The sequence below is a fragment of the Erinaceus europaeus genome, chromosome 1 (assembly GCF_950295315.1).
Source record: "Erinaceus europaeus chromosome 1, mEriEur2.1, whole genome shotgun sequence".
NCBI lineage: Eukaryota > Metazoa > Chordata > Mammalia > Eulipotyphla > Erinaceidae > Erinaceus > Erinaceus europaeus.
The window spans coordinates 172,591,931-172,617,713 of NC_080162.1; the positions used below are offsets into that span (position 1 = coordinate 172,591,931).

The window sequence follows — 25,783 nt, forward strand, 5'->3', positions numbered from 1 at the left end:
GCAGAACTTGGACAGGAGTTGGTGTACTGCACCAAAGTAAAAGATTCTGGGGTGGGATGGGGGGAGGGCTCAGGTCCTGGAACATGATGGTGGAGGAGGACCTAGTGGAGGGTGAATTGTTATGTGGAAAACTGAGAAATGTTACACATGTACAAACCACTGCATTTTACTGTTGAGTGCAAACCATTAATCCCCCATTTTTTAAAAAGTAAATTTCCTATCACCTGCAGTTATCTACAAATGAAGGAAGTATTCCTGGACTCCTTTCTCTGTGCTTTTTGCTGTTACCCTTTCATCTATGGAACTCAGGAATATAACTACCAGCTCCTGGCCAAGACTGTCAGGTGAATCTTGAAGACTACTTGATGATCCATGGTTTACTCTGTTTCCTGCAGGAGTTCACTAAAGTTTCATGTTTGTGCAATTCCACTGCACTCAATGAACTTCTTTTTTTGTCCAACATTCTCCCATCTCTGATGGGCCTCTCCTTTTCCAAGTTGTTCCTATGTAGTGGCCAAGACCATAGTAAAGAGTGCATTCTAGAGTGTGGGTGGGAATCTTAGTCTGTTCGTATAGAATTGTCTTTTTATATCTGTCTCTTCCACACTAGCTGAAAACCCGTATTATGCTACTAACTAGATTATCTCCCTATGTTCATTTTGAAATTACAACTTCCAATTTTTCCTAGTTTGGGAAGTATGTCAAAGGCACAGGAATAATGGAAATGCACAAATCTAATGATAAATTAAACTGTCCACTGCTCTTAATCTTTATATTTTACTATCAAAGAACTAATTTCTTACTGATCTCCAGATGTCAAAGTCTAGCTAGTCCAATTGTGTATCTTTAGGAATAAAAATTGTCCCCTCCTCATTATGATTATTAAAAATAAAACAACAAACAAAAAAACACTAAAGAATTTCAGAAGTTTTCTTGCAATTTGGACTTACGAATCAAGTAACACGAATAGGCTGTAGTGCAATGTCCTGCCCTTTCGTAAAAATCAATTGTCATCCCTTAGAGCGCTGCTAATTCTGAAAATCCATGTGTAACCTATTAGAAGCAGCCCAAGTTGATTAGGACTACAATTCCCACAATGCAAAGCAAAATACAAAGCAAGGCTGATTGTAGTTCCTTCTGAGAATTGTAGTTCCGACCATTTGTGGGGGAAACTAAATGTTACAGTTCCAGTTTCTTAAAAATTCACTTATGAAAATAGAGCTATGGCAGAAAAGTCAAACTTTTACAACCAAATTAGCTTCAACCTATCTGTCAAAAAAGTCCTGACCTCAACTCAGATCAGCACCTCTGGGGGCGGGCGCGCTCCGTGCGACGTCACTTCCGGAGCGGCCTTTGGCTTGGCCCCGCCCACCACCTCTCCGGGATCCTGGCCTGGCAGCTGGGGTTGAGCTGTGCAGAGGTGGGGAGCAGGTGCTCGCTCTGCAAAAGGTCACGTGAGGACCCTTGGTGTTGAGGGTAGTGAGGACCAGGTGAACTTCAGTGCTGTCGGACTTAGCTCGCTGGAACGGGATCGTGGAGTCGGCTGAGGTAGGGGCCAGGGTGTGAGCGTTGTCCTGGACGCGGGTGCGATGACACCTGCGCCCCTGTGGCCCGCGGGCGGGGTGACGGAGGAGAGAACAGGCGCTCCCGGTCTTGGTTCCCCAAGGAGCCCCCGGGAGCCGCTGGACTTGCTGCCATCCAGAGAGCGGAGCCCCAGCCCCGTGGCCTGATAAGCACAGACCAGAGATTCCTGGGATCCAGCTGCTTGCTGCTGGATCGTCCTGCTTCACGGTCGGTCTTTCGCTGTGTTGCTTAGGCTCGGGCCAACTCACCTGTCCAAGATTTTTCTAGGGTAGGATTGACATGATGGTTCTTGGAACATCTGCACTCCGGGCAGAAGGCATCAGTTAATGTACCAAATAGGTTTTCTTAAGGTTTGAGTGGCGCCCACTTACTTCTTTGCACGCTGGTTGCTAAGCTAAGGGTCCTCCTTCCCGCCATCCCTGTGGCCCCGATTGGCAAGTGGAGAGGAAGCCACAAGCCTTGAGAAGGTTGAGAGATTCCAGACTTTTATTTACTTCGTCCTTGGGAAGCCATCAGGCGGAACTGAAGAGCAGTGAATCAGCAGCTCAAGTTTCTTAAATCTTTGATGTTGGGAGGGTTGCCCAGAGCCACGTGCTGGGTTAGAAATCTTATTTCAGCATCTTTACAAATTGGGAACAGAGCCTTTTTTCACCAGTAGAGTCGCCTAGATGTAGTTAATTTGGCAGGTCTGTTGTTATATGATAGTTTACTGGTCTGTAGGTATTGTTTAAGAACTTAGAGATAAACTTTTTTCTGTGCATTATTATGAATTTTTTGAGACAAAGTAAGCTAGCCTGACAACAAATTCTTGAGTATGAGTTATAATGGTTAGTTACAACATACCTGTAGTTTGTGGCATAACATGAAAACTAAGTAACGATGACATTTTTATTTAGTCTTGCTGGCTATAGATGCATTTTGTTTATTGATTTACTTTGACTTTTTAAAAAAATACACAATGTTTAATACAGTGATAATTTAAGAATGGTTGATAAGCCGGGACAAGAAGTGCAGTGTTAATGCACCAGACTTTCAAGCCTGAAACTGAGGTCCCAGGTTCAGCTCCCAAGTACTGCCATGTGCCAGAGCTGAGCAGTGCTATAGTCTCACTCTGTGCCTCTCATTAAACATAACTAAATAAATATTTTGGGGGGTGAGGGGTGCTAAAAAGATGATATTTACCTATAAGCTGCTAGTCTATTGTTTTTCAGATAAATCTTCAGAGTTTAAGTCATTAAGGCAATGTAAATAATTTTTGAACTCCTTTTTTAAATATTTATTTTACTTATTTATTCCCTTTTGTTGCCCTTGTTGTTTTATTGTTGTAGTTATTCTTGTTGTTGTCGTTGTTAGATAGGACAGAGAGAAATGGAGAGAGGAGGGGAAGACAGAGAGGAGGAGAGAAAGATAGACACCTACAGACCTGCTTCACCGCCTGTGAAGAGACTCCCCTGCAGGTGGGGAGTCGGGGTTCGAACCGGGATCCTTATGCCGGTCCTTGTGCTTTGCGCCACCTGCGCTTAGCCCGCTGCGCTACAGCCCGACTCCCTGAACTTATTTTCCCTTAATTCCCTACCTGTGTTGTGTGCACTATTGACTTTTTCGTATAGATGAAGTCAGGTTAAAAATGGATATTTAGAGACCCTTCACAAGAAAATTAAATGGGGGAGAAAACATAAAGATTGGGGGCTAAACTGTAGATTATTTAATGTCCTATTTACCTTGCAAAGGGGAGTTTTCATCTTAAGGAAGTAGTTTGGTGCAGCCTTTTATTCCAAATAAAGTAACGAGTACCACAGAATTAAATAGGTACATTATGTTTTCTTTTATGTAATGTTCCATACTAAACACTAATATTTTGTTTTCTCTTTTTTATTTCTTTATTGCAGGATTAATGTTTTAGAGTAAACACTGATAATTTCAATATATCCTTCTCATTTTTAGACAGTGAACTCCCAAGAAGAAAATAATGGATTGCATAATAAACATTTTCTAAGTATTTGGACTCTGTAGTGGGCAGGTTTGTCGCGCAGACCAGAAGAAGATGGCAACTCCTTATGTTCCAGTTCCTATGCCCATAGGCAACTCTGCTTCCAGTTTTGCAGCCAACAGAAGCCAAAGAAGTTCTTCTTTTGGGAGTGTCTCAACAAGCTCAAACTCCTCCAAAGGCCAGTTAGAAGACTCAAATCTAGGCAGTTTTAAACGGACAGCTGTTCCTGATCAAATGGATAGTACTTCATCTGTCTGTAGCAGCCCCCTTATTAGGACTAAATTTACAGGTACAGATTCTTCCATTGAGTATTCTGTTAAACCAAAAGAAAATGAAGAACAAAGCTCTGAAACAGTGAATTGGGAAGATAGACCTTCTACACCTACTATCCTAGGTTATGAAGTGATGGAAGAAAGAGCAAAATTTACTGTGAGTGTTAATTTCTGCTGTGCGCCAATAGAAAGTGAAAGATTGACTAGCTTGTGTCAGATTATTAGCCTGTATATGTAATTTCTTGAACATGACATTCATGTTGATACTTTTTTTACGTCTAGATTATCTCATGCTGTGTTAAACTTTTATTTCACTTAATGTATTTTCACAAACCAAGCACAGCCATAAAAACAGCACACACATCAAAAAGCAGCATTACAGATTATCCTAAAAAAGCCCTGCCACCATGCTGTCAGTTAATATCCATACTCATAGTCTAGAATAATCTTGTCATTCTTTGTGCTTTATTTAAGAAGGATTATGAAGTATAAACTCTTCTGGGTATGTTCTCTTTTCTTTACTATTATTACTAGTGGCATCTTTGATCTTGAACTTAATTATAAATAGCTCATTTTTATTACTGATGTTTTGGTTTGGTCATGGCCAGGGCTTCACTGCTCTGAGCAATATTTTATTTTCTTCCAGACAGAGAGAAAGGGAAAAGATAGGGGTTCCGACGGCAACTCAGCGGGTTAAGTGCACATGACACAAAGCGCAAGGACCTGCGTAAGGATCCCGGTTGAAACCCCCGGCTCCTCTCCTGCAGGGGAGTCGCTTCACAGGCGGTGAAGCAGGTCTGCAGGTGTTTATCCTTCTCTCCCCCCTCTCTGTCTTCCCCTCCTCTCTTGATTTCTGTCTGTCCTATCCAACAACGAGCGACATCCACAATAACAATAATAAACACAATAAGGCTACAACAACAAGGGCAACAAAAGGGGGAAAAAATGGCCTCCAGGAGCAGTGGATTCATGGTGCAGGCACTGAGCCCCGGCAATAACCCTGGAGACAAAAAAAAAAGAGAGAGAGAGAAAGAAAAGGGAAAAGACATAACAACAAAGTTTCCTCCAATGTGTTAAGAGACGGGGCTCAAACCTAGGTCATGTGCATTACAAAGCAACTGTACTATCCAAGTGAGCTATCTTGCCAGCCCTTGATAGTATTTTTTTTTTTTTACATGACTATACCATAATTTACTTATCTGTTTTGCTCCTGAAGAACATTTGGGTACTTTTCCATTTGGAGGCTCTTATGGATACTACTGCTATGAACCTTTTAGTCCCTATCACACACTAAGCATGTACATGTGTCTGTTATCTACCTATTATAGAATTGCTGAAGTATGTGCCCAGCCTTAGAAGATCCTGAACAAGGCACAGCAGTGGTTATAATATAAGTAGTATATGTGGATTCATTACTTCACACCATGCCAGCAAATGGTGTTTCCCATCTTTTTCACTTTAGCCATTGTAGCCAAGTAGACTACTATCAATTTATGGTTGTAATGTGTATTTCTTAAATGACTGATTAAGTTGAGGCCTTTTTACTTTTTGACTATTTGATTATTCTCTTTAGTAAAATTCTCTCAATTCCAAATCTGCTTCATCACTTGTGAAGCTTCCCCCCTGCTAGGGTTTAACTAGCATCCTTATGCGCTGCAACATGTGTACTCAACTGAGTACACCTTCTTGGTTCTTATCGCAAATCTTTTCCACTTTTGATTTGTAGTTTTGTTTTGTTTTTCTAAAAATTTGATTATTTTATGAAATATTATCCCTTTTATTTTTTTATTAGTGATTTAATAATGATTGACAAGATTGTGAGATAAGAGGGGTACAATTCCCACCACCAGAGCTTTATCTCCCCTCCCCTCTACTGGCAGTTTCCCTATTCTTTATCCCTCTGAGAGTATGCACAAAAGGTCTTTTTGAGGAATTATTCATTTATTTTCACCACTTCTGTGTGTTATGACAAGCTCTTTTTTTTTTTTTTAAGAATATGTACTGTGACTATCCTCTCAGTCATTTGCCTTTTTGCTTCTTTAATAATGCACTTCATAAGGAAAAGTTCTTATTTTTTATATGTAATAGTTCATTTTATTAGTTTTTCTTCTGTAGGTTAGCACTTTTGAAAGGCATTTCTTACTCCAGATTACACAGTAGATGTTCTCCTGCATTTTATTTTTAAAGGTGTACTGCTAGACATTTACTTTTAAATCTGTAAGCTAAAATTGACTTTTGTCCGTGATGTGGGGTCAAGGACAAGACCATTTTCTTTTCTTTTAAATATTTATTTATTTATTTTTCCCTTTTTTTGTTGTTGCCCTTGTTTTTCATTGTTGTTGTAGTTATTATTATTGTTGTTATTGATGTCGTTGTCATTGTTAGATAGGACAGAGAGAAATGGAGAGGGGAGAGGAAGAGAGAAAGATAGACACCTGCAGACCTGCTTCACCGCTTGTGAAGCGACTCCCCTGCAGGTGGGGAGCCTTACGCGAGTTCTTGTGCTTTGCTCCTCATGCCCTTAACCTGATATGCTACCACCCCACTCCCCAACCATTTTCTTTTCTTCGTATGGGTGTGGTATCAAGGAAGCAGGTCTTTACAGAAAGAAAAAAAAAAAAAGCCCTATCCTTTATTGGAAAATCACTCTTGGGTTGATTAATTAACTCACTTAGATAAGTGTGCTCCTTTGCCATGTTTGTGACTCGGGTTTGACCCTCATCCCCACCACTGGAAAAAGTTTTAGTGGTAATGGTTTCTTTTCCTCCCTTTATTTCTACTTTTTTGTCTCTATTTCTAAAAAGAAAAAAAAAAAAAAGTCACCATAGGGTAGTGACACCCCAGTGATGATAATAAAAAAGCAAACACTACTATTCTTTTCTTTATTAACTACTGAAGATTTATGGTACATTTTGATATCAGGAATTTAAGTCTAGCTATTATTGACTATTATGAGCACTTGGAATTGGGATTGTGTTAAATCTATAGGCAGGTGGTGGGGCAAAACGGGCATCTTTATAGTAATGATTCTTTAGCTGTTAAATCTTTTTTAAAATATTTTTTTATATTTATTTATTCACTTTTGTTGCCCTTGTTTTATGTTGTTATTGAGGTCATCATTGTTAGATAGGACAGAAAGAAATGGAGAGAGGATGGGAAGACAGAGGGAGAGAAAGACACCTGCAGACTGCAACATGTGTACTCAACTGAGTACACCACCACCCAGTCCCCAGCGCCCCCCCCCCCAAAAAAAAGCTTTCTAGGCACTATATAAAGAAAGAAGAAAATAACTGATATGAAATTAGTCACATTCACTTATTAACTCAGTGTATTTCAGTACTTATTATATGCCAGGCACTAGTCCAGGTAACAGGGGTATAGGAACTGAATAAATGAATAATTACTAAATTGATTTTTTTTTAAATTTTTTACTCATTCTATCTAATTTTTACTAGATAGTACAGAGAAATTGAGAGAGGTGAGGGAGATAGAGAAAGGGAGAGAAAGATAGACACCTGCAAACCTACTTCACCACTCATGAAGCATCCCCCTTGCAGGTAGGGAATGGGGACTTCAACCCAGGGCCTTGTGCTTGGTAATATGTCTGTTTAACCAGATGCACCACCACCAGGCCTTACACATTTTTTAAGTGCTAGTGTGTTGCATGGTAATTAAGTGCAGTAGTACAGTGGGGAAGGAGAGTGTGTTTCCCTGAAATTGGAATTTAAATAGTTTTGTTAGTCATGACTCTACAGAAAGGATGCTAGTGTTAAGCCACAAGAATATCTAGAGAAAGAATTTACCAGCTAGATGGGATAACTGTAGAGATTGGTGGCTAGCAACAGAATAAACAGACATGGAGAAATAGCAGTGGAGATAACAGGGAAAAGTAACACAATATGATACACAAAATCAAGTAGGGAATGTATTGGCCATTGTAAGGCCTTAAGATTTTACTCTGTATTAAATACAAAACTTTGAAAAGATTGTACAGAGGAAGTCTTATTCTGATAATGTTTTTAAGGATTTATTCTGGCATCTATATTGAGACAACCTTGTGGAGGAGGAATAGAAATAAGAGGCAGGTTTTTGCAATAATCCAGCAGAGACCTGGTGGGTGTACTGGACTAGAATGATGGGCAGAGGTCCTGTGAAGCAGTAGGATTTTGAATCTATCAGAATAGATACCTTCAAAAAGATAGAGCCTTGGAAATGTGATGTGAGGAAAAAAGAAAAGAGGAAAAAAAAAAAAAGAATGATCCTCTTTTTGTTTTTGTCTAGAAAGTGAGAAGAATGAGGTCATTTGGATTTTAAGGTGAATATCAGGGCTTGTTTTGGCACATGGACATTGGAAATAGCAATTAGACATCCAGATGGCGATGTTCAAGGTGTGTGTATATGTGAGTTGATTTAGTTACACGTGTTATGTGTGTGCATATAACTTGACTTTACAGGACGGCTTGAACCGGATATATAAGGTTGTGAATTCATAGATTTTTTTTTTTTTAAATCTCTTAGTTGAAAAAAGTATGGAGTGGCTGGTGAAATTTTTCAAGTCTTTGAAAAAAGTGATTAACAACAAGTGACTACCTACTTTAGCATATGTGAGGAGCCAGGTTCAAGCTCACAACCACTGCAGTGGGACAGTGCTGTGGTGTCTTTCCTCTCACTGTGTCTTTCTCTTTAAACCTCTCTCCTAGAAGGAAGGGGTAGGGGAAGGTAAGCCAAGTAAAAGGTAATGGATGGGTTGGGGGTTGTCAGGTGTATGTTTGTAGTACTGATTTATAATGTTACATTCCAGATGCTTACATAATATTAGTCCAATAAAATGTTTATAACATAAATAAAATTGAGATATTCCACCCAAAAATAAAGTGACTAAGAAAAGCAGTAAGATTGGGAAGGAAACATGGTAGGCTGCCTCTGTTGGTAATGTTTTTTTTTCCTATTACCAGTTAATATCAATGTGTTCTCTGCATGTAGTATAATATACTTAATATGCAAAATTACCTCATGATAGTACAAAATAGCACATACTAAGTTTGAAGTTGAGTAACAGTAATAACTACTATTATTAACGAAAAGTCCTGATCCTGAAACATCATTTAAACAATGGAAAGGTAGGAGAGTTTTCTAGAGAAGCATTCACAGGCCACTGTGCTGAACACCTAAGTTATTCACTATTAAATAACTTAGGAAGAAATCATTTTTTAAAATGATAAAGTCAAGTCATTGTGGATTTTGTGTAGAGTAACCTGAAGTGCATTTTTATCATGCATTTGGTGTTCATACTTGAAAGTTTTGTAGTTGATCCATTCTTAAAAAAAAAAAAAAACTTTGAAAAGGTTGTTTACTTTGTATACCCATTGAGACTATCAGGACTTTCTGGTTATTTAAAGGATGTTCAAATAAATGGCCTTACCTTTTTATACTTCAAGATAAATTGTTTTGGCTTTGACCTCAAAGCTAAAGGATTCGTAGAAGGGAGGGTGGGATGCATTTTGGACTTCAGGAATACATGATAACTCTATTCCCAGAAGTTTCTTGTTTCTTTTTTTTTTTTTTTTTCTTTTTTTGCCTTTTTCCTTCACAAAGAGAGCAAAGGAGAAACACCTCAGCACCACCCAGCATTCACCATTCCTTCACCATTTGTAAAGTGCCCCCTATTATATAGTGTTCCCATGCAGTGCTGGGGCTTTACCCATGTCACCACACATAGCCAAGTGTGTACTCTACCAGGTAAGCTTCCTCCCAACCCGAAAACTCATTCTTAATCCTTGATACTGACCACATTAGAAGCTTTAAAAGAATTTTGTAAAGGGAAAAAAAATCAAATAGGATAGTATACAGTCTCTAAATGATGAGTTATCTCTAAAATAGCACTGCTGAATAGGACTATGATGTGAATCAAAAATGTGATTCACATTTATAATATTAGATTTTTCTAGCAGGTGGGGAAATAGATCATTGGGTAGCATGTGTGATTTCTTTTTTTTATTATTATTATTTTTTATTTATAAAAAGGAAACTGACAAAACCATAGGATAAGAGGGGTACAGCTCCACACAACTCCCACCATCAGACTTCTGTATCCCATCCCCTTCCCTGATAGCTTTCCTATTCTTTAACCCTCTGGGAGTATGGACCCAAGATCATTGTGGGATACAGAAGGTTGAAGGTCTGGCTTCTGTAATTACTTTGCCGCTGAACATGGGCGTTGACAGGTCAATCCATACTCCTAACCTGTCTTTCTCGTTCCCTAGTGGGGAAGAGCTCTGGGGAGGTGAGCTCCAAGGCACATTGGTGGGATTGTCTGTCCAGGGAAGTCTGGTTCCATCCTGCTAGCATCTGGAACCTGGTGGCTGAAAAAAGAGTTAACATACAAAGCCAAACAAATTGTTGAACAATCATGGACCTAATGGCTGGAATAGTATAGATGAAGTGTTAAGGGGTCCTCCATTTTGTAGATAGCTAATAGGCATATTTTAGTTATATTCCAAAGGGCCTATAGCTATGCTAGTGTTTTTGTTTGTTTGTTTGTTTGTTTTGCCTGAGTCTGAAATCTGATATGCAGGTGTATACTAATTATTGCCTGGGGAGATGGTGTCATGGCTGGGAAAAGGACCAGAAAGCTAAATCAGGGAAGAGAGTAGCTACCTAATATGGGAAAAGGGTATAAATATCATTGACTGTAAACCCCATCAATTTGATATGATCTGGGGCCCTTAATTAGTGTAGGAGTCTGTGTGACCTCTGCATCCCTCTAGATCTGAGCTCACATTCTGTGGTCATTCCATGCTGCCCTAGTATCGACCCATCTTCCTCTGGTGTAGCATAGAGTATGTTGTCCATCCTCCCTTTGGAGGATGGGACATTTTCTACCATTATTATCCAAGTTGAGGGCAAGGTCCTATGGGGGCATGTGTGATTTCTATGTGTTTAGCCATGTTCAAGCCCTGACATGACATGAAATATTATGCTGTTCCAGTGCTATGGTATCTCTGTGTGTGTGTGTGTGTGTGTGTGTGTGTGTGTGTGTGTGTGTGTGTTTATCTGAATGATAAAACCACTTGAAACAGTGAAACTGCACAAGCTAGTAATGTTAAAGAAGAAAAAGAAGATGACATATTATTATATATTAAACATAATCTATCAAAATATCACTTCAACATAGAAGTAGTTATTTTAATGAAACATTTTATATTGTTTTTCATATTAAATCTGAAATTTATACTCAAGTGCACCTCAGAACTAATTGTGTTTCTATTATTCAATAATAATGTGTGCAGTTAATCTATAGCTCTCAGTGCTACCACTGGAATTACTTTACAGCAGGCTTCAACAAGAAAAGTTTCTTTTTCAAGTGTTTTACTCATTCAGCAGATTGAAACTTTGATTAATTAACCCAAAATACTGTATCAAAGCTACTGAGACATTTCTCTGAAATTCTAAGTATTTCCTCTTAATAAGCTCTACAATTATATTAGTAAAAAGTAGAACCTAATTTTATATGCTTTTTTCCTCTTTAAAACTGATTTATTTATTTGATAGAGACAGCCAGAAATCGAAAGTGAAGGGAGAGAGAGAGACGCACACCTGCAGCACTGCTTCACCACTTGTGAAGCTTTCTCCTGCAGGTGTGGGGGACTAGGGACTCGAACCCAGGTCCTGTGCACTGTTACATGTACACTCAGCTAGATGTGCCACCACCCAGCCCCCATGAGCCATCACCAGGCCCCATAATTTTTTTTTTTTTTTTTTTTTTAGTGATTTAATAATGATTGACAAGATTGTGGGCTAAGAGCGGTATAATTCTCCTCTCCCCTCCATTGGAAGGTTCCCTAGTCTTTCTCCCTCTGGGAGTATGGACCAAAGATATTCATGAAGTGTAGAAGGTGGGAGGTCTGGCTTCTGTAATTGCTTCTCCACTGGCCATGGGCATTGACAGGTCGATCCATACTCCCGGCTTGTTTTTCTTTCCCAAGTGGGATTGAGCTCTGGGGCAGTGGGGTTCCAGGACACATTGGTGAGGTCGTCTGCCCAGGCAAGTCAGGTTGGCATCAAGGTATCATCTGCATCTTGGTGATGCCTGCTCTGTTCTCCTTTGTCCTCTTTAGCCGCCTTTTCCAACTCCTAGATAAGTTAATGTTCCCTGTGGCTCCTCTGACCCTTTCCCGGTAGTTTCTCTTCTAGCTTGGAAGTCCTGTTCTCACTTGGAATTTCTAGGTTGAAAGAAGCTTTTTTTTGCAGACAGTAGGTTACGTGTTGTCCTTATGCCACCCTTGCTATGCTTTTTTTTAATATGATCAGATAGGTTTATCTATTCAGTCACTTAGGTGACAATATATGTAATTGTAGAAATGTAAATATTCTCTAATGTGGGTATTTTGTTTTGTGTAACCATCTGTAAGATTAAAACAACAACAGATTTATTTAAACATGTTCATGGTTGCTGGATTTACAAATTAAGTTGACTTTAAATAACAAGAATGACTATTTTCACAACTTGTATAGCCATGATTAATCTTTTTGTCAATTTTAAAATGTGTGGGTATAAAATGTATTTTGGAAGCTGATAAATTCATTTATTATTACTATGCCCAGAAAAAGCAGTTTGTCTCAGATTTGTTCTATTCATATTCCTTATAGAAAAAAAAATCTTGCTTTTTATTCCTATAGTGGTTATTTCTATGTGTGACAGTCTTTTCTATTGTTCACGTAATAGTTATGATCTAAGTTCTCAAGTAAAGATTTTAAGATACTTGTTTTTGTGGCCAGGTGGTAGCTCACCTGGTTAAGTGCACACATTACAATGCACAAGGACCCAGGTTGAAATCTCTGGTCCCCCACATGCAAGAGGAAAACTTCATGAGTGGTGAACCAGGATTGCAAGTGTCTTTCTGCTTCTCTCCTTTACCTCCTTCTCCTCTCTCAACTTCTCTTTGTCTCTAATAGATAAAAAAATATTTGTTTTGAATTTTGAATTATCTTTTTTCTCTGTATAGGTATATAAAATACTAGTAAAGAAAACCCCAGAAGAAAGCTGGGTGGTTTTTAGAAGATATACTGACTTCTCTAGGCTTAATGATAAAGTAAGTACTTTAATACAGTTAAAACTATCTTTTAAATTTTGAGTTATTGTCACTTATTGTTCTTATGTCACATTTGTGTTTTTCCTTCTTTGTTGTTTTGAGTCTTTGAGTTATTTGAGTAAAGTCAGTCTTTGCTACTTCCAAAAAAGTAAGATATTTCAGTTTACTTTAATGACTTACCTTAAAAAAAAAAAAACTAGTAGAAAAATGTGGAAAATCTCAAAACTGCTAGCAGAAATACAGGTGATTATTTCTCTAATTTTGTGGGTTTGATAAAGCATATGTAATAAGGCTCTTAAACCTTACCACTACAAGAGAATACATTAAAAATATCCTTAACACATTGTATTTTCTATTACTATACAATAAATGACTGTAGACTTTGTGACTTAAAAACATCTGTTCATTATCTAGTCTTTTGTGTAGGTTCGGCTGTGTTTGTTGCTTAGAATTAAATAAGGTCAAAATCAAGTTGTTGTCTCTTTGGGACTCTTATCTGGAGGTTGTGGGAAAGAATCAGCTTCCAGGCTCATTTAACTTATTGGCAGACTTCAGTTTCTTTCAGTTGTATGACAAAGGTTCCTGTTACTTGTTGGCTGTCAGCCAGAGTTTGTACTGAGCTCAGAGACACTGCTGTTGGGTCCTTGAATATGGCCTTTAGATCTTCAGAGCCAGAACCAGCAGTTCACATCTTCCTTGTTCTGCTAGAAAAGAAAGTGACAAATTCTGTCACTTCATTTTTTTGTACAATTTCTTATTACACTTTCATTATGTAATAAGTCCCCAAAGTTTTCTACCTGTCCTCTTTCCTCCTCCCTCCCCAGAGTCCTTTGCTTTGATGCAATACACCATGTCCAGTCTATATTTCACTTTGTGCTCTCCCTCCCCACCCCTACTTTATTAAATCCACTAATAAATGAGATCATTTGATATTTGTCCTTTTCTTGGCTTATCTCACTTAACATGAAGTTCTCAAGTTTCATCCAAGAGGACACAAAGGAGACAACCTCATTGTTCTTAACAGCTGAGCCATATATATTACAGTATATATATATATAATAAATGCAGTATATATAATAAATACAGTGTATATATACAATAAATACAGTATATAGTATAAATACAGTATATATATAGTAAAATACAGTAGTTGGTACATGTGTAACATTTCTCAGTTTTCCACATGACACTCTAACCTCCCACCTAGGTCCTCCTCCACCATCATGTTCCAGGACCTGAACACTTTCCTCACCCCCACCCCAGAGTCCTTTACTTTGCTGCAGTACACCAAACCCAGTCCAAGTTCTTCTTTGTGTTTTTATTTTTCAACTTCTACCTGTGAGTGATATCATCTCATATTTATCCTTCTCTTTCTGAAACATCTCACTTAACATGATTCTTTCAAGTTCCATCCAAATGCAGTGAGGAAGGCGAACTCACCATTTTTAACAGCTGAGTGATACTCCATTGTGTATACCACAAATCTTTTAGCCATTCATCTGATGTTGGACATCTGGGTTGCTTCCAGTTTCTGGCATTTATAAAGTGTGCTACTATGAAAAGAGGTATCCACATATCTTTTCTGATAGGTATTTCTGTCTCCTCTGGATAAATCCCCAGGAGAGGAATTGCTGGGTCTTCGGATAGGTCCATTCCTAATGTCCCAATAAGTCTCCAAATTGCTTTCCACAAAGGTCAGACCATTTTTCACTTCCACTAGCAGTGCAGAAGTGTCCCTTCTCCACATCCTCTCCAACATTGGCCTTTTTGATGTATGACATTCACACAGGTGTAAAGTGGTATCTCATTGTTGTTTTTAATCTGCATTTCTCTGATGATCAGTAACTTTGAGCTCCTTTTCATATATCTGTTGATCCTCTGGATCTCTTCCTTGGTGAAATGTCTGTCCATGTCCTGGCCCTATTTTCTAATTTTTTTGTTTGTTTGCTTGTTTTATTTGTTTGTTGGTTGGTGTTTAGTTTACTGAGCTCTTTATGTATTTTTTGTCATTAGTCCTTTGTCTGAGGTGTAATGGGTAAAGATCTTCTCCCATGCCACTGGGTGTCTTCCTGTTGCTGTGCAAAAGCTTTTCAGTTTGATGTGGTCGCATTGGTTTATTTTCACTTTTTTTTTCTTTGTTACTGGATTTGAAACCTTGAAGGCTTTTTTGAAGCATAGGTCTTGAAGTGTCCTGCTAATGTTTTCTTCTATGTATTTGATAGTTTCTGCCTAATGTTTATGTCCTTGATCCACTCGGAGTTGACTTTGTGCATGGCGATAAGTGATGGTTCAGTTTCATCCCCTTGCATGTTTCAATCCAATTTTCCCAGCACCATTCATTGAAGAGACTCTCCTTTTGCTACGTAATGGTTTGGGCCCCCTTGTCAAAATTCAGCTGGCTGTAGATGTGGAGGTTTATTTCTGGGTCTTCAATTTCATTACACTGGTCTCTGTCTCTTCTGGTTCCAGTAACAAGCAGTTTTGATTACAATAGTTCTGTAACAGGCTCTTAAGATTATGAGGCTTATCCAGATAAGTTTTTCTGTCTTCAGACCAGCTCTTTAGAAGTATTACTTTTGCAAAATCAAATCTTCTATGTAAGAAATAATCACAGAAGCAACACCACATGCAGTGATCATGTGGCCATCTAATATCTGCTTGTTACACATATTGTGCAGACAGATAATAACACGCTTTAATATATTAAGACGCCTAATAAATATTTTAAAAGTGAACTCAGAAGTAGAAAACACAACAAAGGATATTAACAGGGTAATCCAAAGAACTATAAAGGTCCGGCAGATTTGCAAAATACCCTGCTGTTTTTAATAATTAAAAAACAAAATCACCTTTAAAAAAAAAAGGAAATTGAGTTAATTGCAATTAAAATGCCATATAGGAAGAGGCCCCGTGCTATCAACAGAGCTGAAGAAAAATCAGATGGAACAGATGGAAGATGGTTGATATTTTGAGAGCTCCTTTGAAGGTTCTAGCAGGGGAGCGCAGCTATTCCTATACCCTCCACCAAAGGCCTTTCTGACTCTATTCCCACCGAAGACCTTTCTGTCTCTGTTCGGGGAAGGCCGTCCTCTTCGACCGAGCGCACAACTTCGGGAGGGACACGCATAGAACAGTGAGGGAGGAAGGGGACACCCGCCTAGCCAGCCAGATCAGCCGAATCAACGCTGGCAATTAATGGGATGACAGATGTCGCAGCCAGATCACCCTCACATCTGATGGTTGATGTTTTGAAACATTTTTTTTTCCAGAAGAAACAAGTTGCTCATAAAGCTTCTGAGTAAACAAGTAAGATAACCTTAGTCCAGAAATAATTCTCTAATTTTGACAGTAGTTAAGTAGAGGAAATTGTACTGAGTCTTTCCCTTCATATATGCCACTCCCCCCCCACACACACCCTCCTCCTTCTGGACTACTCAAAACTGCTGGAGTTTATATTATCTTAGAATGTTTGGTGATTGACATCCCCACTTACGAGACTTGGCAACTTGTGGCTACCAAAAAGTTTCTACCACTGGAAATTTCAATGTAAATAAAAAGGCAAATTATAAAATGTGAACCTATTTTATCTTTATATTAAGATGATTTTTTTTTCCAATATGCCAAAATCCTTAGTCTGGCTTCTCATATATTTCTACTATTACATGTGAGTTTTATTTATTTATTATTTCTCCTATGTGAATTTAAAACATAAGAGTTTCTGTATTCCTATTGATTTCATTAAAGAATTAAACAAGAAAAAGTAATTCCTGACTCCTGTCATAGGGAAATGACAAATTGTACCCATATGTCAGCAACTGTACTGTAATCTACTAACCTCCCCCCACCGCCCCAACCCCTAAGAAAGTAGGGAAGGGAAAGGGACAGGAAAAGAAAAAAACAATTATTGAAATCACTAGGTGCCTATCTTGAGTTATTTTTTCTCTGCTTGTCTTCATCTTACATCTTTTTTTTTTCTTTTTGCCTCCAAGGTTATTGCTGGGGCTGGGTGCCTGTACTATGAATCCACTGCTCCTGGAGGCCATTTTCCCCCTTTTTGTTGCCCTTGTTGTTTATCGTTGTTGTTGGATAGGACAGAGAGAAATTGAGAGAGGAACAGGACACAAGAGGGGAAAACACAGATATCTTCTAGCCTGCTTCACCACTTGTGAAGAGATCCCCCTGCAGGTGTGTGTGTGTGTGTGTGTGTGTGTGTGTGTGTGTGTGTGTGTGTGTGTGTGTGTGTGTGTGTGTGTGCGCGCGTGCGCGCGCACGCACGCGCACGGGATGGGGGGGGCCTCAAACCAAGATTCCTGGCCCTTGCGCTTTGTGCCATGTGCACTTAACCGGCTGTGCTACTGCCCAGTCCCCTCATTGTCCATCTTTAATCTCTACCTTCCATATAACGATTCTTGATTGTCTGACCATGATTAAAAGTTAGGTACCTGAACTTATTTGGAATCTGTCTTTAAATTCTTGTGTTAACTTTTAAGCTCCCCAATAGGACAGCAGAGGTGGACCATTCTTGGAGGTCTTTTAAGCTCCCCAATAGGACAGCAGAGGTGGACCATTCTTGGAGGTCTTCTGATATCAGGAGTTGTAGGTCCTTCCTCTTGTGCATATTAAACTCTCTAGTTACCAGTCTTGTCTTGTTAGTTCTTGGGGGAATTTCCATACTATAAACTTGATATAAGGGTTATGCAAAAGACTTTTCATGCCTGGGCTTTGAGGCCCCTGGTTCAATTCCCAGCCCAGCCCCTGGTTCAATCCCCAGCCAGATCTGAGCAGTACTCTTATCTCTTTCATTAAAAATAATATCTCTGTATCTCTCATTAAAAATAATAATAATAAAACAAATAAAATACTGGGGCCAGCAGGTTGCACACATGTTTGAGTGTACACATTACAGTGCACAAGGACCTGGGTTCAAGCCTCTGGTCCCCACCTGCAGGGGGAAAGCTTTACAAGTGGTGAAACAAGGCTTCAGGTGTCTCTCTGTCTCTCTCCCTATCTTCCCCACTCTCTCTTGATTTCTGGCTGTCTCTATCCAATAAATAAATAAAGATAATAAAACATGTTTTTTAAAAAGCCTTTCAAAAAGGGTCGTTCTTATAAATAAATAAATAAAAAACAAAATACAATGTGCAGGGATCTAGGTTCAAGCCCTTGGTCCCCATTTGCAGGGAGGAGGCTTCCTGAAAGGTGAAGCAGTGCTGAAGATGTCATTGAGTGACATCCTCTGTCAAGAAATGTACTAATATTTAAGTTCAATCAAGATGTGAAAAGGTCGGTTGGACTTATTTCTTTTAAAAAATTATTTTGTAGGGCAGGGCAGTGGCGAACCTGGTTGATGTTACAATGCTTGAGGACCCAGGTTCGAGCCCCCGGTCCCCACTTGAAGGGAGAAGCTTTGCAAGTGGTGAAGCAGGGCTGCAAGTGTCTGTCTCTTTCCCTTCTCTAACACCCCATTCCCTCTCAATTTCTGGCTGTCTCTATCCAATAAATAAATAAAGAAAATTTTTAAAAAAACTTTAAAATTATTTTGTGAATATAATCAACAAAATTTTATATAATTTGTACTATTGATTTAAACATTGTGTTTTCTTTTTTGCTTTTTCAGCTAAAAGATATGTTTCCAGGCTTTCGACTAGCACTTCCACCAAAACGCTGGTTTAAAGATAATTACAATGCCGACTTTTTAGAAGATAGGCAATTAGGATTACAAGCATTCCTTCAGAATTTAATAGCTCACAAAGACATTGCTAACTGGTATGTAACAAATTGTGATATGATATTATAAATGTATTTGAACAACTGGTTGAAACTAGGTAAGAAATCTAGCCCCGTAGTCATTCAGCCACAAAAGTATAAGGTGGGCAAGGGATATAATACCTGTCTTTACTATTTTAAAAAAAAAAGTCAGCAGGGTTAAAATTTCATTGTACCACAGACTCAAACCACCCAGCTGTAAATTTGATTTTATTATTTCATACTTCAGCGTTAATTTAAACAAAAGTGACCCAATTACTAGGTATATTTTGGGGTAAGATGATATTTTATCATTTTCTGGGTCAACTCATTCATCAAAGCAGTGAAAAATATGGAAATTTTATAGTTGGGTTATATTTATATAATAGGTAATATGAAAATTGCAAACCCATAAAGAAACATAAGTGATTTTTAATTCTGAATACATTTCTGAAAAAACTGATTCATTTCACCTGGAGATCTAGATTTGAAATTTATTGCCATATAAATTAGAACCATTTTGAAAAAAGAAAAAAAAAGATACCATAATGTATTATTTAGATACCTTTGTGCTCCTATCACTAGTAGCTTTTCACTGCTTTTCTTTAAAAAAAAGAGAACAAGAGGGAGTCAGGCAGAAGTGCAGCGGGTTAAGCGCATATGGTGCAAAGCTCAAGGACTGGCTTAAGGATCCCAGGTTCGAGCTCCCGTCTCCCCGTTTGCAGGGGCGTCGCTTCACAGGTGGTGAAGCATATCTGCAGGTGTCTGTCTTTCTCTCCCCCTCTCTGCCTTCCCCTCCTCTCTCAATTTCTCTCTTTCCTATCCATCGACAGCAACAACAACAACAATAATAATAACCACAACAATGATAAAACAACAAGGGCAACAAAAGGGGAAAAAATGGTTACCAGGAATAGTGGATTCCTGGTGCAGGCACGGAGCTCCAGCAATAACCCTGGAGGCAAAAAAAAAAAAAAATAGAGAACAAGAACACTGCCATGTCACCTTTTTTTTTGTCTTCTCAGTCTTTTATGTGTTTCACTTTGTGTACATAACACATGTGCTGTACACAGACATCTTGATTCATACTGTTTGATAGCTTAACTGATTCATATTTAAGATCTCTGCCCATTCCCCCATTATTTCCTCTAAGCAACCAGAACCCTTCTCTCAACTCCAGATTCATACTGTTTTATAACTCCTTCAGATAGTTCACTGACCACAAACCTATCACAAGCTTTAAAAGAAATTCTCCAGGAAGCCAGGTGGTAACACATGCAGTTAAGCGAGTTTGCTATGATGCTCAGTGACCTGGGTTTGAGCCCACCCTCACCCCAACACACACACACACACAAACACCCTACCTGCAAGGTGGGAAGCTTCACAGATGACGAAGCAGGTCTACAGGTGTTTTTCTCTTTCTCCTATCAAAATCAAAAGAGGAGGAAAAATGGGGTGGGTGGGTGGGCTGGTCACCAGGAGTAGTCAATTTCTAGTGCCAGCAGCAAGCCCCAGTGATAACCCTGATGGCAATTTAAAAAAAAAATTTTTTCTCCATTTCCTCTATCATCATCATTTACCCAGAGCCTGGAAGTCATCCATAACACTTCCATTACTACCCTCACCTAATCATTTATTTTTTTTTAAATATCACTCATCTGTTTTTCAATATTCCTAGTGTCACTGTGGCAGTTCGCTTCTCATCTTAATTTTTAGAGAGATTTCCCCACTCATCTTTCTCATCTACTCTGAGTTTTGTAGCCCACCGGAGCCACAGTAAGCACAGAGATTTAAATCATTCTCTCTTGTCTCTGCCTATCTGTCTGCATGTGCTATTATTCCTCCATTCTTTATATATCAGCTACGATTGGTCATTTTTTTAAAATACGTTTTTATTTTCTGTAATAGAGAGCTACAGAGAGAAAGATAAAGAGTGAGAGACCAGAGCACTGATCAGCTCTGGCTCGGGGGGGGGGGGGGTGCTGGGAATTGAACCTAAAACCTCAGAGCCTCAGACATGAAAGTCTTTTCTGCATAACCATACTGCTATCTCCCTAGACCACTAGACCAAACACGGATCTTTTAATTTTCCCCAGATCACTTCTTTCCTTTGTCCCCCAAAGCCTCTTCAAATATATGCACCCTGGAAGAGCAGTGTTTCGCACTGCTGCCCCTACACCTGTAGATAATTGCTGTATATGCCCTTCAGATCTCAATACCAGCCATACTTCCTGAAGTAATGGTCTTTCTGACCAGTAGTCATCCACCAGCACCAGAGTCTGTACCAGCTCTCTCTGTATCTGTATTATTTCAGCTTGACAGATTTTGATCTGCAGCTCCTGCTGCCTCCACACACCCATTACACAAAGTGAATTAACTTCTGTACTTCTAGAATCATAGTACACCATGAGCCAGTCTTAAGAGAAGTAAAAACTTGTCTTGTCACTCGAATAGTTATCATCAGGATTTATTTCTCATGAAATGCAAGCTGAGAAATACTAGGTGTCACTTTTATAGCATTCCAATTTGTAACTTAATTCTTAGATGATCTGATTATGCTCCTCAGATAGTAAGATACATATACAATAGTAAGTTGTGTGACTGATCACTTACAGTTCAGAATGTACAGGGTTCATACTCCACAAATAGTTGTTGGATAAATTGCCAATTTATGGGGGTATGTTATTGTACTGTTATAGGAAAGGGGGACTTGATTATAGGAAAAGGGATTGGGGGTAAATATGACAAAAATGTACAGTTACATGTTACAGGTAGTTAGAAACATGAATGTTCCCTCCATTTCTGTATATTTTTACATGTCTCAAAGGAAGAGCACTAGTATGAATTCAAACACAAAAAGAAGATATAAAAACCAACAGTCTCTAAAATCAGAGACTACTTTTGAAGAGAGCGCATTGTATAATATTTCAATCCATAAAAGAAGGCTTTCACAACTAAGGAGTCAGTACATTGGGGCCGGTCGGTGGCATACCTGGGTCAGCACATGTTACAATGCACAAAGACCTGGGTTTAAGCCCCCTGGTCTCCACCTGCAGACGGAAAGCTTCACAGGTGGTGAAGCAGGTCTACAGGTGTCTCTCTGTCTATCTCTCTCTCTGTCTCCACACTCCGCTCAAGTTCTGGCTGTCTCAAATAAACATAAAAAAAAAAAAAACATTTTTTTAAAAAGAAGTCGATACGTCTTATCCCCTTTTTTTAGTCCCATACTAAACCTTTGTGTCTTTGTATTGAAGATAAAATAAATTAAAAGTAAATTATTGTATAAATGTACTCTCTCTAATGAAATATCAAATGATAGGAATTATGTTAATATACTCAGCCAGTGAGTTGTTGGTTTCTTTAGTGAAGTGTATCTTAGTTGAGACGCATTTTTAAAGATTAATTGATTATTTACAATAAAAGTGAAGGCAGCAAGATAACTCGTCAGGATAGCGTAATTGCTTTGTCATGACACAACCTGGGCTCAAGCCCAGCCCCCATCACACTGCAGGAAGCTTCAGTACTGTGTCTTTCCCTCTGCCCTCCCTCCTCCTTCCCCTCCTCCTCCTCTTCCTCCTTCTCCTTCTTCTTCTTCTTTTCTCTCTCTCTCTCTCTCTTGTTCTCTCTCTTTCTATCTCTCTTTTTCTACCTGCCCTGGCCTAGATCAGTAAAGTCACATGATAACAAAAACAGGCAAATAAAAAATGCAGGTGAGAGAAGATATAGCTAGTCATTTGTAGTTTAAACATTTATACTGTGTCATTGTTAGAAAGGAAATGAAAGAAACTGAGAATAAACTCACTAGTATTAAAATTTATTTGGAAAAATCAGGCTTCCACATGAAGAAATGGAGAATTTTTCTTGAAATGCTATTTGGCATGATAAAGATTATAAAAGTAGCAGGAACTCAGATCAGGATCAGGTAAGTGCTCTTTGCAATGACCAAGTAGTGCTTGGAAGTATAAAGTAGGATTTGAAAGCACTGAAGACTAGATTAAGATTATGAGTTGAGGGGGACTGGGCAGTGGCATACCTGGTTAAGCACTTATGTCAACCTGTGCAAGGACCCAGGTTCCAAGTCCCTGATCCCCACCTCCTGGGGATTGGGCAGGTGGGAAGCTTCACAAGCAGTGAAACAGTGCTACAGGCTCTATCCCTCACCCTCACCTCCTGCACATCTCTGTCTCTCTGTCTATAAATATCATCTTGGAGCAGGGATCCTCTGGAGAGGCATTGTGTGTGTATCATGAGCTACAAAGTGAATATAAATCAAAAGCAATACTCAGAAGATCACTAAAAAGTCTGAGATTGTCAACCAGCCATATATGAAATGAAGATTGAGCCAGTAAAATCTGCATAGTACATTCCTACCTTTATATATGTAAATATGTGTATAGATAGATATATGTTATATGTCTTTACACCTCAGGACTATTCCTTCTGTAAAATGAATGCCTGCTTTTCAATATACCAGAACCACATTACTGTAGTAGTCATATTATTAGTATTTTTTTCCACACTATACAACTAGAATTTTAAACATCTTTGCACTTTCATTTCAGATAGTGTTAGTTCGTACATTAGTTCACCAGACAAATGTATCTAGAAATATAGGAGAGTGGTTATCAACTAGTTTTACATTACCTGACAATAGGCCTCATAGTAGAGAAATTGCTATATGTGGTCATGTAATTATCTTACATTACTTTATATAGATTTATCACCTTCCTTGTTGATATTATTAACACCTTAAAACATACTTTCTTGTTCTTGTTAGCTAAGAGCTTGCCATTATACAACTGGAAACTTCATACTGCAGTTGACTCTGAAATGTTGGCATAGTCTAGTGACTATTATCTTCCTTTTAGTGAAGCAGATTGCTTGATGAACAGCCTAACAGCATAATGTAGTATGGATGTCTTAACGAAGTTATAGGAACACATCTAACAAGATTAGATCTGAATAATTGCTAAGGAGATGTTAAGGACTTCCTTTCCTAGGAAGAAAAACAATGTCAGAATTTCTAAAACATTACCATGTCCCAGAGGTGCTTGTATGCACCTACCCTTGAAACAGAGCCTGAAGGTGTTGACTGCCTTCCTCTATCACTAAGTCCTGCTAAAGCAAAAAGAAAATAGACATCTGATGAAGAAGTCTGTAAACCAAATGCAAAGATAGTTTTAACTCAAGAGCTTGAAAAGAGGGCATGCAAGTCTTTTTTACATAATCATCATGCTATCTCCCCAGCCCAAGTTAAACATTCTTGACATATTTTTAGGTTTACCATGGGAAAAGTTACTTGGATTTATTTGAAATGACCATAAAAATCTACTAAAGGGGGGAAAAGTGTTAAGATAATAAAAACTGAGAGAATCTCAGCTCCGTGAAAGTATTGATTTTCTGATTTTCAACAGAGGATAGTTTATTTTAATAGATGGGCTAATCCCCTTTTCTGGAAGTATCTAGGTATACTTCTGGTTGAAAATCTATGGAGAGCAAAGGATTAGAAGTATGCTATCAATGATTCATTTAGATCATTTAAGATCCCTTTCATCTGTCTTGTTCACGATCATGAATGTTCAGTTTTTTTTTCTTCATGTCCATTACTGTATTTTTATTACCTATGTTGTGAATATCTTATAGTAGAAAAATATGCTCATTTTTGTTTTGTTTTGGGTATCTTCGGAATTATTTCCTTGAAGAAACATTCATCTATAGTCAGTCATACTGTACTTTCTTTTGGGAACAAAACACACTAAAATTCCCACTTTATCTTTTCTGACTATTCGTTGTCATCTACTTCTCTGATCAAGTTCAAATACCCTTCCCTTTTCATTTTCTTTATGTAGTACTTCAGAAAAAATCACTTACACATTACACCTGAAAAGAATATATTTCTACATTTACATTTTAACAGTTTTATCAAAAATGCTTTTCATTTACTTTTTTAAATTTAAATGGTACTAAATTAAAATTGGGTTTTATCCTCTTTATCTGTCTTTTAAGTTTAATTGCTCTCAAGAGAAACTGGAGAGATATAGGGGAAAAGAGACACATTTAACCATCACCACCACCACTACCCCCAACCCCGACCAGAGCATGGTGATACCAGGGGTTGAATTAACACCACTGAGGCCTTGGACATACACAGATGATGCATTTCTGCTGTGCTCTTCCCCTTGCCCAAAATTACTTTTTAGGAAGGGTATTTTTGCATCAAAAAAAAATGTAGTCATTGCCTGTCTTTCAAAGTGTAAAATGACAACATCATATTATTACGTGGTTTGCAGGTAATTTTGAAATGGAATAATTTTAATTTTTCTTGTGTGTATATTTAGGTTAGAAAGAAGCATGGGGCAGGAGTAGATAGCATAATGGTTATGCAAAGATACTCTCAACGTCTGAGGCTCCAAAGTCCAGGTTCAATCCCCACACCATCATAAGCCAGAACTGAGCTCTGGTTAAAAAAAAGAAGAAGAAGAAAAAAAGAAAGAAGCATGAAACTAAGAAAAATGTTTAACTTGTTTTTGAATAAGCTCTTTTAAGTTAGAAGCAACTACTTAAGAAAAGACTGTGAAATATGAATTTAAAATTATATTTCTTGACAACAGAGTTATGTGACTCTTTTTGACTAGCCCAAATTAACATTTCTTTAAAAGTCATACAGTATCTATTCACCATTTTATATATGGCTTCTGTACTATTATTCTGAGTTATGTTTAATATCTAGCAGTTTTTTATGTAGTGTAAATTTATAATATTCATGTTCATGATGTTTTAGAAATAATTTGAAATCTTTGTGTTTTGTATAGGTTTTATATTTGCATTTTGGATTCCTGCATTAAAATACAAACTAGATTGGCTTTTTATTTTTTTTTATATATTAGTAGAACTATGAAAAACTGTAACTTTAGAGTAACTTTTACAAACTTCCTTAAGCTCAAGCTAATTTTTCTTTCCCTTTGAAAAGCCTTGCAGTGAGAGAATTTCTTTGTCTGGATGATCCACCAGGTCCATTTGACAGCCTAGAAGAAAGCAGGGTAAGTGTTATATCATATATCAAGAACAAACAATACAGTACAATATCTATATTGTTACCT

The 25,783-nt window shown here is 38.2% G+C and overlaps 1 protein-coding gene across 3 annotated transcripts in view; it reads left to right on the forward strand.

The window, feature by feature from the left end:
• The first annotated feature begins 1,371 nt into the window (after positions 1 to 1,371).
• The window catches only part of SNX16 (sorting nexin 16), a 41,530-nt gene continuing 17,118 nt past the window's right edge, over positions 1,372 to 25,783 (forward strand). Inside the window, exons 1-5 of one of the 3 annotated variants that reach the window (XM_060199501.1) lie at positions 1,372 to 1,548; positions 3,474 to 4,003; positions 12,852 to 12,938; positions 18,556 to 18,704; positions 25,654 to 25,723. In XM_060199501.1, the coding sequence (XP_060055484.1) occupies positions 3,629 to 4,003; positions 12,852 to 12,938; positions 18,556 to 18,704; positions 25,654 to 25,723 (681 nt within the window). In that variant the 5' untranslated portion in view covers positions 1,372 to 1,548; positions 3,474 to 3,628. The remainder of the gene's footprint in view (positions 1,549 to 3,473; positions 4,004 to 12,851; positions 12,939 to 18,555; positions 18,705 to 25,653; positions 25,724 to 25,783) is intronic. The other 2 variants (XM_007520136.3, XM_016186872.2) reach the window with 2 other exon arrangements.